A 14,490-nucleotide genomic window follows, 5' to 3' on the forward strand; every position below is an offset into this window, starting at 1 on the left:
ACCCCCTGCAAGGTAAGGCCCAGGGCGCCCAGAAAGTTGTAAGATCCCCAAAGTCCAACCACTAATTTCAGCAGTTAACAGTTGCTTAGACAGGAGACTGCAGTGGAGCTGCCAGACAGCCAGGGCCGCAGCCTCTCTGATGCATTTCCCTCCTGCAGGGCCATTTTCAGTGGTCCAGCTGCCTCTGAATCACACACGGCCCTGCAAACATGCGCCCACTGCCGTAGGACATTAATAAACTCACTGGTTTACTAAATGAGCCTTGAGTGGAATCCTTCCTGTGGTCTACAGTCGGTGCCCTCTCTGGAGAGACAGACGTTTGTTCATTATGTCTACAGTACTAACCACCCCGTCTGAGATGAGGTCCCCCAGGTCCCCCCCATGCTGAGCACCAGGCTGGCTCTCTCAAGGCACTTCCACATTTCACCTGCAGCTGCCCGCTGGGAGACAACCCAAGATTTGTGTTCACACAGACTAACAGAATTATCCGCTTGGTAGATCATTTCTTTTGGAGAAAATACAGCAAAAGAAAGAAGGGAGCATGAAGGGAGATTTTTAAAGCCAATTTTATGCAGAGACTTTAGAGCTGAAAGAATGGATCTCGTCATACTCCTTACTTTGTTTAATTCCTTTTCATGATTTGGTTGATCTGAGACCATTGCAAACAACTCTCTCCTTTTCCTTTCTGGTTCTTTAGTAGAAGGGGAATATGACGAGTCAAGTCTACAAGTTAAAAATAAAATAGACAACACTTAAGCTTAACTTGGCGAATTGCTAATTTTATTGTTAGTCTATGTCACTGGCCGCGTGGAGGCAGATCACTATATTATCAACACTAATAGCTAAAAAATTGCAAATTCTAATAATTCCAGCCCTGAGAATATTTCTCTTTTTTGAATGGGAGTGGTTTAAATGGGAGAAAAGGTAGCAGTTAACAGGCTTTCAATTATATATTAAAATAATCAGGTTACTAGGGTTGCATATGTACATAAGACTTTTAAAAAGTATTTATTTATGTATTTTATGCACCCAAGTTCTTTGTTGCAGTTCATGTCTGCAGAAGAGGGTATCGGATCCCGTTATACATGGTTGTAAGCTACCATGGATTTGCTGGGAATTGAACTCCAGACCTCTGTAAAAGTAGCCAATGCTCTTAATCCCCAAGGCAGCTCTCCATTCCCTGTAGGTAGAATGTTGAATAAGAAAAGAGTTCCTCTTGTAATAAAATAGCATGGGACTTGGAAATACACTCAGCTACTGGCACATCGGGTGCTGGTGTAGTGAGACAAACATACGTCAGAGTCCAGGAGAGCACATCGTCACCAGAGCGCTGAATGATGACCTCTGACAGTGTGGCCAGGGAGGCACTCAAGCGTGCCCAGTGTTTGGTTATTTGCACATAAAATGGAACAGCAGCCGCTTGTCAATACTGGGGTGGGGCAGTGAGGGAGGAGAACTCCCAGGAGGATAGCCCCACTTGATGCTCAGAGAAAGGCAGCTAGTGAGGGCCACTTCCCTCTCTGGGAAACTGGAGCCAGTCATTAAAATACAAAGTAGAGCATGGTGTGCGAGGGGCGAGCAGAAGCTCCAGGAAGTTAGGCGAGGTCGCCACTGCAGTCTGCTGTGAGTGTAAGCTGGCCTTCCCGTGACATCAGAAACACAGAGCACACGATAAAACCACGACTCCAAATCTGAGCAATCATGGAGAAGCAATTGATTTAAAAATTGGAAATAAAGCTTCACTCAAAAGGTACAAAATCATAGTGGCCTCCCTGGCGTACAGGTGTCTAAGATGGGCTGATCTTTCTGCCCCCTCCCCATTCCCTGACATATAGGTATCTAACTAAGCTGGGTTGATCTTTCTGTCCATCATAGTTATCCCCGCTCCCCACATTTGAGTTTATGTAGGCCAACAGCATGTGAGTGTAATTGTTACTGATGTATAACGATTCTGGAAGAACCGACCGCTGTCAGCTTTACTGTGAATGTTGTCTTCTCCCCCATATGTACAAGTGAACATGCTTCTCACACAACCACAGTACACACTACATGCTATTCACTTCCGTATGATCATAGTACACACTACATGTATGTTTCTCACTGACCTTAACCACTAAGGCATCTTTCCGTGTTCCTATATCCTACAACTTTGAAGAAGTAATTACTGCCCGAAAAGCAGTAACCATTATCTCCCGGTAAAATAGCCTTGATCATTTAGCTATTCAGATTTTAAAAACCCTATCATTCGTTTCATTAGCTTGCTGATTCTGAGAAGTTCGTTCCACACCAGCGAATTGTTAAAGACATCAGACCATCTCTTCAGAACCTCAAGCACCGAGAATTCTCAGAAGACTTCCATTGGGTGGCTGTGAAAGCCACAATACATGTCTGCTCTTAAGGAGAAAAACTTTTAAATTACGTGTATGTATGTGTGTGTGCACATGAGCACAGGGGCCCTCAGAGGACAGAGGCACCAGGGCCCCTGGAGCTGCAGCTATGGGCTTATGAGCCACCTGACCTGGATGCTGGGAACTGGCCTAAGGTCCTCTGGAAGGGTAGCAAGCTGTCTAGGCACCGAGTCATGCCTCCAGGACATGCACTAACTCTGTCTGTGGAGCTGCAGGTCTGGAGTGCAAAGTTACCACACTATTTCCTCAGCAAGAGGAAAGCTTAGCATCAGGCTTAAGGGGACCAAGGCAGAGACAATAAAAGAGTAAATCTCATTTCCCTGCAAATTTATAATTAAACACCAGGTCTACACTCTTTTTCTATTGATATCCTCAAGACTGCACGGTAATTCAAATAAACTTTGTTCAAATATGAAGCCTTCGAATGCACACACACACACATCCTGCCTTGGGAAAGTTACTCTTAGGTGAGAGCTGTACCTTTTCCTGTTATCGTGAGCAGTCTGGAATTCTCCCATTTTCAGCAGCTCCCTGTGCAAGTGCAGTCTTTCCATTTCTATAATCCTCAGAAGATCATCACGTGACTGCAGCTCATTCTTCACTTCTGACAGTCCTGCTTCCATGGCCTGCATTAAAAATTTTTGACGTTCATGTTAGAAGTACAATGCATGATACATTAAGAACTAACATCTAGCCCTCAAAACAATACAGGACGTCACCATTGCTCTTGGTCCATCAGATCCTACCGCTGACATACTGGTTGTAAGACCCGGGGAGATCAAGCCGATAGCTCCCTCCCTGCAGGGCAGCTTGCATAGTGTCAGAATATACTATGCGGGCTGCTGTGCGAGACAACTAGGCAGTGGTATTACCCCGCGGGAGACCCTGCATGGCACCAACATGCCAAGCAACATGTGCCTGCTGGTGCAGTAGTGGCACAGATGCTATGGAGACAACCAGTCCCGTTCTGATTGGATCTGGGGCTTGCTCCACAGGAGGCAACTCATAGCTGGGATGATGGGGAGATCACAAGGCCCAGGGGGAAGCTGCTGTTGTTACTTTGCTGACCAAACATGTTAAAGTGCCTTCTGAATATTTGTTTATATCCATAAGTCAGTGGTGTTCTCGGCCTTGGTCAGAGAAGCTTCTTTTTTTTTGCAGAGTGCGGTGGTTAACTCAGAATGGTCAAAATGCTGAGAATAAGTGACCGTGGGCTCAGCCCTAAATAGGAGGCTCTGGAAATACCAGTGGACAAGTAGTGTTTGACATGATGTGTAGTGCACATGGCCTGGCGGCTGTGCTCATGAGCTCACGGCCGCTGTGGCTAACTGTGTAAGACAGGGCCTGTCAGCATCCCATCACTGGGGAGAGAGGGCTCTTGAGGACCCACTCCTCCTAGGGAAGCTATGGGTAGTGATGGCTTCTGGGGAAAGGCAAGTCCTTGTCTTCCATGATGTAGCCACAGGGAAGGTGCCATGTTATAGTATGTAAGTCCACACCCATGGAAGCAATCCTAGTGACACCCACAAGGTCACCTCCCCCACTCACACACACACACACACACACACACAAACACACACACTACACTTTCACACTCTCACACACATACATACACACAGACACTCTGTCACTCATACACTCACACACTCATGCACATACCACACACATAATTGCACACACACATTCTCACACATGCACACAAACATACAGTCTTTCGCACAATATTCACACATTTGCACATATGCTCACACACTCACACTCATATTCACACCCTTTCACAAACACACACTCTCTCACACACATTTTCTCTCTCACAAATACACAAACTCACACAATCTCTCACACACTTGCACACTCTCACATACAATTCTCTCTCATACACACACTTACACACGCTCACATTCTCTCTCATACATACTTACACACGCTCACACACACACTCACATACACACATACACATGCTTGAATGCAGTCATATTCACACACATGACAGTAGGGAAAGGACCCGTTCAGAAGGAGGAGGGATACAGTGGGGGAGGTGGGTTCTGGGAGAAGATAATGGTGGTGAAAATGGCTGAAATTCACCATATACATGTATGAAACTCTTAAATAATTTAAAAATTAAAAATTGATGCTTACAAATCAATGTACTTAATTTTAAGTAAGGCATGTTTCCTCTTTTGCTCCCTCTGTCTTACAGAATTCCTTTCACTCACTGGACAAGTCCTCAGTGAGCTCCTACATACTCTGAGGATGTATGGCAGATGCTAGTCATCCTCAGAGAGCTCACGGGCCTGGACAAAGACAAAGAACAAATGACCAAGCCACCTCAAAGTGGTGACACCGTGCAAACCTGAAGCCATGCAGTTTGAATAAAGCACAAAGTGTGAACTCTAATCAATGCTGCTACTTTCTGATTAATGATGAACAGGAAGTAAATGACAGATAATCTCATGACCAAAGCCGGCACTCAGTTTTCCCGCCAAAGCTGGCAACGCCATGAGTTAGGAGCCTTGGTGTTCTCCGGCCCATGACAGTCAAGCTTCGCTCAAGTATCTAGGAATAGCAGTGACCCCCTGGGCCTGTCTGTGCAAGGCCTGCGCAGTTCAGGAGTGCAGCAGAGATGTGGAGATGTGGATGGGAGAGAAAGGGCAAGGGCAGTGGCCGAGGCTCCTCAGCCCGTGGGAGAGAGAACCTGCAGGACACCAGCCTCCTCCTGGCGCAGGAGGGAAGAACAAACCGACGGAGGAGGCTCTGCATTTGGGTGGATGGGGAGCTTCAGAGCCTGGCTGAGTGTTGGGGAAGGGAGGGGGTATCGGAAGTGGGGTTACAGATAGGCCTTGGCATCACTGACAGGGCAGATGACCCCATTGCAGGCGTGAGCACGGCTTGTGGGATGAGCTGCCGCACAGTGCTGGCAGGAAACCGAGGAGCCACGCAGTGCGTGGCTCCTGTGGCTGGGTTCTTTCCTCTGGCAAGTTCCCCAGGTTCACCACGCTGAACTCCATTTGTTCCTATTGATGGCTGAATTATCTCCCATTCGTGGCTATACCACATTCTGAGTTTCCTTCCATCAGTCGGTACACATTGTGGGCTAACTCTGCTTTTCGGCAGTCATGAGCAATGAGTCCTCTTTACTGATGGGAGTGCTTAGGAAGTTTCCTTAAAACAAAAGATTTCAGTTACAATTCTTTTCCAAGGACCTGGGTTTGGGAAGGAACTGATTGCAATACTTAGCCACACACATTTCTGGTGACTCAGAAATGAGTTGAAAAACACATTCAAAATGATGTCTTATGAGATAAGTTTAGATATTCTCTGTTTTGAAAAGTGGGGATTTTTCAGGTAGAGTTAAAATTTCAAAAATTAAAGAAGAGTGAAACAATTCTACAGTAAAAAAGCAATTTACCTTAATGCAAAAGCCACCTGCTATGTTATGCAGGTGAAGAAGGGACAGCCTGGACACTCTACTTTGTGGAATTCCCACCATGGAACATGAGTAGCAAACAGAGAGTGGCGTGTCTTTCTTGGGGGAGAGAAGTGGGACAGTTCCCACTCTAGGCTGGTGACCTGAGGTGGCAGGGTGACGGGAGTGGTCTGCTCTGTTTCTTGAAAGCATGCCCTGTGGTGATGAGTACCCAGGAGAAGCCCGCTGTGCAAAGATCCTGCACCACAGGTCCAAGAAGGTAAATTAAGGCAGACATTGAACAAGTTGGAAATAATGATTTGACAGATAAAGAGGCAAAATAGACTATAGCTGGCAGAATAATGCAAATGGTGTAAGAACAATCAGGAGGATTTGTTGATACTGACAAATCTAGAACTTCTATCTTCTTGCTTTGGTTCAATAAACCTGAGTCGACATGAGAATTAATGGATTTTTAAAACTAGGAGATCGTTTTGAAATTGGTACAATTTTGCATGAAAGTCAAATCAATTATTTGTCCATGTGTCAAACATCTGGGGAAATGACCGCTACTGGGACATTTTCAAGCATGTCTGGAACAATCTGAGTGCTGGAAGCTCCCTTTAATTTTGACATTTTATGAAAACCAAATATAGATCAGGCATCTAGCAGTGAAATGTAGGTATGTTGTAGGTGTTACACATACACAGATTCTTGATGACTTAGTATAAAAGCTGTAATATATCTCAGTAACAATTTTCACATTTTGATTACATCTTAGATGACAATGATTTGATATACATACTACTTACATCAATTTACTCATTTCTCTCTAGTTTTTAATGTGACTACAAGACAATTTCAGCCAAGGCTGGGGCTCAGCTGGTACAGGGCTTTATCCAGTGTGCACGAAGCCCTGGCTTCTGTCCTTAGCACAGCAGAAACAGAGTGTGGTGGTGTACACCCAAACTCCCAGTTCAGGAAGTGGAGGAGGAAAAGCTCATGATCACCTCAGGCTATATAGGGAGTTTAAGGGCAGCCTGGGCTACACAAGACCCTTTCTCAAAAAACAAATCAATGAAGCAAAGCAAAGAACAATAACAAACACTCCAGAATTTCAGTTAAACCTATGCTTGGATTATACTTCTTTTGGATGGTGCTGCTCTAGCTCTCAGTGATGCATTAACAAGCAAATGAGAAGTTAACTTTCCCAGCAGAGATGTTTGAAAGACAGAGTCACTTATCTTGTCATTAATTGCTAGTGGAGACTTAAAAGCAGAGGGCGTGTAGGATGTAAATAAACATGAGGTGTGTGTGTGTGGGGGGGCATCTCTCAAGGTTGCAGAAAGAGGAATGACGTGCGTGCCTCCAGGAGGTGCAGACACAGCTGGTAGCAGAAATACTGTAACACATTAAATGACAGCAGCTTAGATAAGGATTGCTGTCTTTCTGCATTTACACGCAAGACGTGGAGCATTCTGTCAGGTGACTGAGAAGGGAGGGCCGTTGTTTTTGCAATTGCACGTTATGGTTCTTGTATTATTTACCTCTACTAATCCTTATTCGGTACAATGCAGATTTTTGTAGAACAAACCCGAGGCCCATCTGGCTAGTTAGGAACTGTCTAATGCTCTGAGAGGGGCAGTGATTTTAAACCTTCGAATCAGCTGACACACCTAAGCAGTGGGCTCTCAGCATTCAACAGGAAGCGCAAGGACAGGCCGTAAGTGACACCTGGGAAGGAAAGAGGGAGGAGGAAACAGGAGAAAGGAAAGCACAGGAGTCTTGGTGCCTTTTTCCAAAGAGAAACTGGAACTTTTGAGCCAACTTGCTTTTCAATTCTCAAAAATAAATTTTCTAGAAAAACAGATACTTTTTCCTCTTGAGCATGTTCCAAATAAGGTCCAAAGAGTTTGCCTTATTTAATACATGTAATTGGTGTGTGCGTGTGTGTGCATGAGTGCGCGTGCCTTGCCTGCCTGTGGTGTGGGAGTGCACATGCATGAGTGACGAGGACGGAGGTGGACCCTGAGCATCACTTTTGCTCTCCACCTAGCTTTATTTTATTGAGAAAGGGAGATTTATTTTTGTTTTGTTTTGTTTTGTTGTTGCTGAGCCTGGAGCTCACTATTCAGCCAGACACTCTGGCGAGCAAAGCTCTTTGGATCCTCATGTCTGTCCCTAGCCACTTAGCAAGCACTGAGGGGAACAGACTTGCAGAGAGCAGAGCTAAAAAGCCCCCAACAAGAGACAAAACAGTTCTTCAGTCCATGCAGTGTGAACTGAAGCCCAGGGCAGAATATTTTGGAAGGATCTAGAAAAATAATCTGCCTATTCATTCTGTGGGATCTCTGTACAGGCTCCACCTGTGAAGACAGCAGTGAAATGTGTGCTCTCGTTGTCTTTAAACAGAAGGTAGGACCAATGTCCGATCCCAGAGAAGGAGAGAATCCTGCTGGAGCCAGCAGCTGTGTGAATTGCTCTCACAGGCAGGTGGGTAAGTAGCAAGCTGAGTGATGGGAGAGCCTGGCCAAGCTCCAGGAAGAGAAGGACTCATCTTAGACTATGACAGAATCAGGGAAGATGCCACCACACTTGTCCTGTGTCTGGAGGACGCCTGGTTCCGGTGTCTAGTGTTTTCAGTTCAATCTGGTTTATTTGTTTACATCTGTCAAGTTAATGTTAAAATAATATCTTTCACCAGACATAGCTGGAGTTCAAGATGGGGGAGATGCAGGTCTCTTAGAAACATCCTGGAAGAGAGAACGTGGGAGCCATGTGCTCTGTCCCCTCCCAAACACAGTGGAGAGGACATGGGGAGGACAGATGTTGATGTGCATGTTTCAGGACAGTACTGTGGGGACGGAGGAGCTGGCCCAGGACTAGGAAATGACCCTGAGAACTGGAGAGCAGAAGCTGGGGTCTACCCAGGTAGTGAGCTTCAGGACAGGGAGAGATGAGAGGAGCCGAGAGACGGTGAACTGAATGAAGAAAGCGGTAGAAACAACATTTAGAGGTGGGAAAGGAGGGTTAGAAGCAGAGAGAGGCTGGAGAGGCTGTCTCAAGTGTCTGAATTCGCACGAGTACGAGATGATGATGGGATAGCAAGTGCTGGGTCTGAAGGTGCTGTTGCCAATGCCCCTACTAATTACAAAAAATAGAAAGAAAAAGTTGGCTTAAGGAAGACCAAGTTGGTTACAGATCTACAAATCTATCGATCTGATGGTGTCACCAAGACCTTCAGTTCCAGAAGACTGTTCTGCCGAGGCTTATGACCAAGTGTGGTGGTCAGATACTGACAGGCCCAAAGAGTTTCTATGGGCCAGGTGGTTGGACCCTTGGGAGATGGGGTCCAGTGGACACCCCAGTCTGTCCTTCTTCCCCTTTGCTTGTGGGCCATGAGGTTTTAGTTTACCCTGCTACCCTACCGTGATGTTCTGCCCCACCACAGGCCTGAAGTACTCAGGCCACTCCCAAACCGTGAGCCTAAAGGAATCAGTTAATCATCATGGTCTACCCAGAGTGCTTTGCTACAATGATGGGAGTGGACTACCATGCGGAGGTCCAAACGAAGAGTTAGAGCAGCTCCATGCCATTGACAGGGAGCTGTTCCATTGCACTGGTAAAAATACACATTGCCAGTGTGCTACTAAAAGACTCCAGAGGCTAACATACCCATGAAATTACTGCATTTACTCCAGGGAGAAGTACTATGGAGGGGAGCTCTGACCTGAGTTGACAGTACAGCAGGAAGCTGTATATAAGTGCCCTTATCCCTGTCAAGCCAGCATCTGTGCAGCTCATCAACAATAGCTGGAAATGAAGCTAAAAGCAAAGACCCTCACCTGGCACCGCCCCTGGCGCAGACCCTGGCCTGGCACCGCCCCGGCGCAGACCCTGGCCTGGCACCGCCCCTGGCGCACACCCTCGCCTGGTACCGCCTCTGGCACACACCCTCACCTGCGCAGACCCTCACCTGGCATTGCCTCTGGTACATCTTCAGTTCTTGTAGCAGCTTCTGGTTTTCATCCTGTAACCTGTTCCTGCTCAGTGCTATTTCACTCACTGCCGACTTTAACTTTTCAATAATAAACTCATCTCTCTGGCTGGCTTCACAGCCAGGATCTGATTCGCACACCAGACGAGGAATCTCAGGGCTGCTGTCCTCTGGGCATTGCTTCTTACCATTTAGCTGAGTTTGGTAATTTTGTGCCTGTTTCTGAGAAATATGATAATCAAGTAAACGAAGCAGTGAATATCATATTTAAGAAGTAAAGAAATTAGAAAAGATATCTGTCAGTACTAAGCTTGGCTTGTGCAGTATAGCATTATGCTTGTTTATAATCTCGATTTCAGATGATATGAGGAGAAAATGTATTTGCATAATTTTGGAGTAGGGAAGGGTCTGGTATTAATCAAGAAAGAAAATGTAGAAGCTATAATAAAAGAAAAATGTTAATTCAACTGCATAATCATGATGAAGCAATAAAAACCAGAAACAGATTGATGGGGAAAAGCAGTTGCCAACACATAACTGCTACTGGTAATTCCTAATGTGTAAAATCTACATATCAATAGGACAAGCTAGTGACACAGCAGAATGCACTGAGCATGGGGAAATGCTGAAGGAGAAAGTAAAATGAGGACATGCCCAGCCTACCGGTGAGTAAGGACAGGTTAGACAAACCATAGAGACATCCTACCGTGGGTAAGGACATGTCAGACAAATCATACAGACATATTGTACCGTGGGTAAGGACATGTCACACAAACCATACAGACATATTGTACCATGGGTAAGGACATGTCACACAAACCATACAGACATATTGTACCATGGGTAAGGACATGTCACACAAACCATACAGACATATTGTACCGTGGGTAAGGACATGTCACACAAACCATATACACATATACTTTGTTTTGTTTTTGTTGCTGTTGTTGTTTGTGAGTCAGAATCCTGTTATATACTGCAGGCTTGTCTCAAACTCATGACCCTCCTGCCTTTGGACCCCAACTGCAGGGTCTAAGTGTCTTGAGCCACCCAGGCCCCTCCCCCTACAGAGTAATAAACCCAATCTCTATACACCAAATCCCACCAATCTCCATTCTGGAAAGCTTCACCCCTTTCCCAAGGAACTCTGTATGAGCCCTGCATCCTGTTCTGTTCGCTGCTGTTTCCCACCCTAGCAGAGGCAGCCATCCCTGTTTGTGTGTTTCTTCCCAACAAATCTCATGTGTGAGGATTGTTGTGCAGTGTGACTTTGTGGTACTCTTTGGCTCCTGGCTGCCAGGATACCTTTCCACCTAAGCTGTAATGCTGACACAGGGATAAAGGCATATGCTGTCTAAAGATGTAACAGCGGCAGACTTTCGGCCACAACCTGAGACCATGGTCGCAAGGGGCTCATGCACATAGTTGAACTGTCACCAGACCCACGATGGCTGCTGGCCCTCAGTTCACATTTCCATGAGTAAGTAGATTCTATACCTAATACAAGAATGGCAGTAATTAATCTCTAATTATAATTTCCAATTTAGACAATAGTTTACCTGAAATTGATTGCATTTTTCAGATAGTAATTTTTGTTGAGCATCCAAAGATACAAGGTGAGTCTGGTAGAGGATCTCCTGTTTGTCCCATTCCCTTGACTTTGCTCTAAATTCCTTTGGAATGGGAAGGGAGAGATAAGCAAACAGAAAGGGATTATTCACTAAAAGTACAGTGAACAGGGCTTTTTTTCTTCATGCATCTTCATTTGGAGAAAAAAAAAGCAAGTATATTCTTTACCTTTTAGGATAGCAAACAAGAACATGACAGGATTACACATTGACTGATTGCTACAGGTTCTGTGTCCTGCCTCTGAACCACTTGGACCAGGGAGTTTTATTTCAGATGTTTATTTGCATGCTTATAATGAGATGCCTTGTTGATGCCATCCAAGTCTAAACACACACTCGTCTGCTTCACACACCCTGTGTGTACTCTGACAAAAGGTGATGGTATGTACCCTGTTTAATATACCCATGTTGTGGCCATCCATATTACTTGTGACATTGTGTCTGCGCTCGAAAGCCTGGGATTCTGGAGCATTTGGGAACGTTAAATTTTCAGAATAGGTGTATTTAACCTGTGTGTTTTTAAAAGAAATTATGGATTTTTTTTAACATACATAGAAACATACTGAAACCTTAGATCTCTTGCATGGCAGAGGTCGAGTGCTGACGAGGGAGAGTCAAACCACCATTGGCATCAGCTGGCACCTATCCACTTCTCGGGTGTGTCTCCCTTCCCTTCATTCTCTACACTTAGTCACTGGACATTTTCCTTCATCACTTAAGAGGTGGATCTAGGAGATGCTCAGCAATTAAGAGCCTGTACTACTCTTGCTGAGGGCCATCTGGGCCCAGGGCATCGGCCACCAGCAGCATCAGCATTCACATGTATGCAGCCCCATAATTAGAAATAAAATAGTTCTTTTAGAAGACGTCCGTTTATCAAGTTCTACAAACTCAGTGTGTATCTTTTAACATGTATGTTGAAGCCTATGCTCACTGTTTTGAAATTGAAAGTTGGGCCTCTGGGAGGTTGTTGAGTTATGATCCTGGAGCCAGGGTGGGTTGAATTAGTGTCCTTGTAATAAAAGATTAAGAAAATCAGGGGTCAGGATGAGCATGGTGGCACAATCCTTTGATCCCAGCACAGAGGCAGGCAGATTTCTTAGTCTGAGATGAGCCTAATCTAGAGAGTGAGTTCCAGGACAGCCAGGGCTACAGAGAGAAATTCTTCTGTCTCAAAAAATCACACGCACCCACACACACACAAAAGAAAAAAGAAAGGAGGGAAGAAAAGAAAGAGAAAGAAAGAGGAAAAGGGAGAGAGGGAGGGAGTGAGGAAGGGAGGGAGGGAGAGAGAGAGAGAGAGAGAGAGAGAGAGAGAGAGAGCGCTGTGAGACAGCTCAGCTGGTACAGCATTCTCTGTGCAAGTCCAAGGACCTGAGTTTTCCCAGCCATTGTATAAATTTCTGGAAAGTGCATCCTTGCCCACCTATGCCCACCTATAACCCAGTGCTAGGAAGGCAGAGATATGAGGATACTGGCCCAGCCATTCTAGCCAAATAGGGTCTCAATGAGAGATCCTATCTCAGAAAAGTTAAGTAGAAAGATGTAAATGAAGATCTTTCGGGGGCCTTGTTCCTTCAAACTGCATTATTCTGGAAGGAATCCACAGGTTCTCATTCTCTGTGGAAACAAAAGCAGAACCTCTTTTCCAAAGCAACACATCCTTAGACTCAAATTTTAAAGTAAAGGTACCTTTAAAATATATATTTTGGTTTAGTTTAGCAGCCCTCAGAATCAAATGTCTCTCTGTAGTCAAACAATTCAAAGAAAACACAATAATATACATAAACCAGATTCTATATGTATTTTCCATATTTACATGACTTTTTTACTCTATTACTTTTTAATATTTATTTTATTATCTTTTTTCCTTTAATCTATGACCATATGTATACTTTCATCTTTCTCTCTCAAGTCCATGTACATTATCCAACACTGTGACCTATTCAGATGTCTTTTTCATCTGAATCTGTCTTATTGTGTATCTATAATCATTTTCTGACAAAGAGCACCTTTTTAAAAAAATGCTAAGTAGGAATATCTAGGACCAACTCCAAGGCTCTGCCTGTTGGCTCTGCCCTGTCCAACATGGTGGAGTTATGTTCACTGCCAGCTCTGTGAGCCATGCTCACTGCCCCAGATCCAGGAACACAGCGGGTCTATGTTGCCATTAAGCAACTAGTAGCAAGATATTCACAAATCCCATTTAAGTGCAGGACCTTCAGAGCTATTCGTGCCACCAGCACTAACCAGAAAGTCATCTCTTAAAGGAGCCACTCAGTTTCTCCTGCTAACACTGAGTCAGGAAGCCTCTCTTAAAGAAAATGCACTTGCCTCTTGCAAACAGAGCCCACCCAAGAAAATGCTGCTACCAAGAAGCCGTGCTTAACTCTATTCTTTTGTGTCTAGAATCCCTTCCCAATTCTTGCTTGATACCTGTTTTGTTATATGTAATTTTATTATGTTAAAGTTAAAACCTTATTATTTAGATAGAAAAGGGAAAATGATGTGGGATTTCCCCTCTGTGTGCAATGAATATGTTTTTTTAAAAATCATTGGTTAATAAAGAAGCTGTTTTGGCCAATGGCTTATCAGAGTGAAACCAGGTGGGAATCAGAGCAGAGATATAGAGAGAAAGTAGGCAGAGTCAGAGATGCCATGTAACTAATGAAGGAGAAGGATGCCAGAACCTTACTGGTAAGCCACAACCTCATGGCGACACACAGATGAATAGAAATGGGTTAGTTTAAGATATAAGAGCTAGTTAGGAAGACACCTAAGCCATTGGCCAAACAGTGTTGTAATTAATATAGTTCCTGTGTGATTACTCAGGTCTGGGTAGCTGGGAAACCAATGCGCAGTTACCACTTACAGAAAAGAGATGAGGAAGATCCCTGATTCTGACTTCCGGCTTTTACACATGCTTGCATTCTCATGAACACACACACTGTTGCGGGAGGTCCTTCCGCTCCTCCAGCCTATAGCCGCTGAGATACCAGCCCATTGGGGCGTGGTCTCTCTCCCTTTAAAAAAGTGGCTACTTCCCTCTCC

At 44.8% G+C, this 14,490-nt stretch overlaps 1 protein-coding gene across 1 annotated transcript in view; it reads right to left on the reverse strand.

Moving 5' to 3' along the window:
* Deup1 (deuterosome assembly protein 1) overlaps positions 1-14,490 on the reverse strand; it is a 108,191-nt gene that overhangs the window by 26,432 nt on the left and 67,269 nt on the right. The window contains exons 6-9 of the mRNA XM_005346822.3: positions 11,371-11,484; positions 9,791-10,033; positions 2,889-3,034; positions 618-723 (exon numbers count right to left, since the gene is read on the reverse strand). Coding sequence (XP_005346879.1) covers positions 618-723; positions 2,889-3,034; positions 9,791-10,033; positions 11,371-11,484 — 609 coding nt within the window. The remainder of the gene's footprint in view (positions 1-617; positions 724-2,888; positions 3,035-9,790; positions 10,034-11,370; positions 11,485-14,490) is intronic.

Source organism: Microtus ochrogaster, chromosome 5, assembly GCF_000317375.1.
Source record: "Microtus ochrogaster isolate Prairie Vole_2 chromosome 5, MicOch1.0, whole genome shotgun sequence".
Lineage (NCBI taxonomy): Eukaryota > Metazoa > Chordata > Mammalia > Rodentia > Cricetidae > Microtus > Microtus ochrogaster.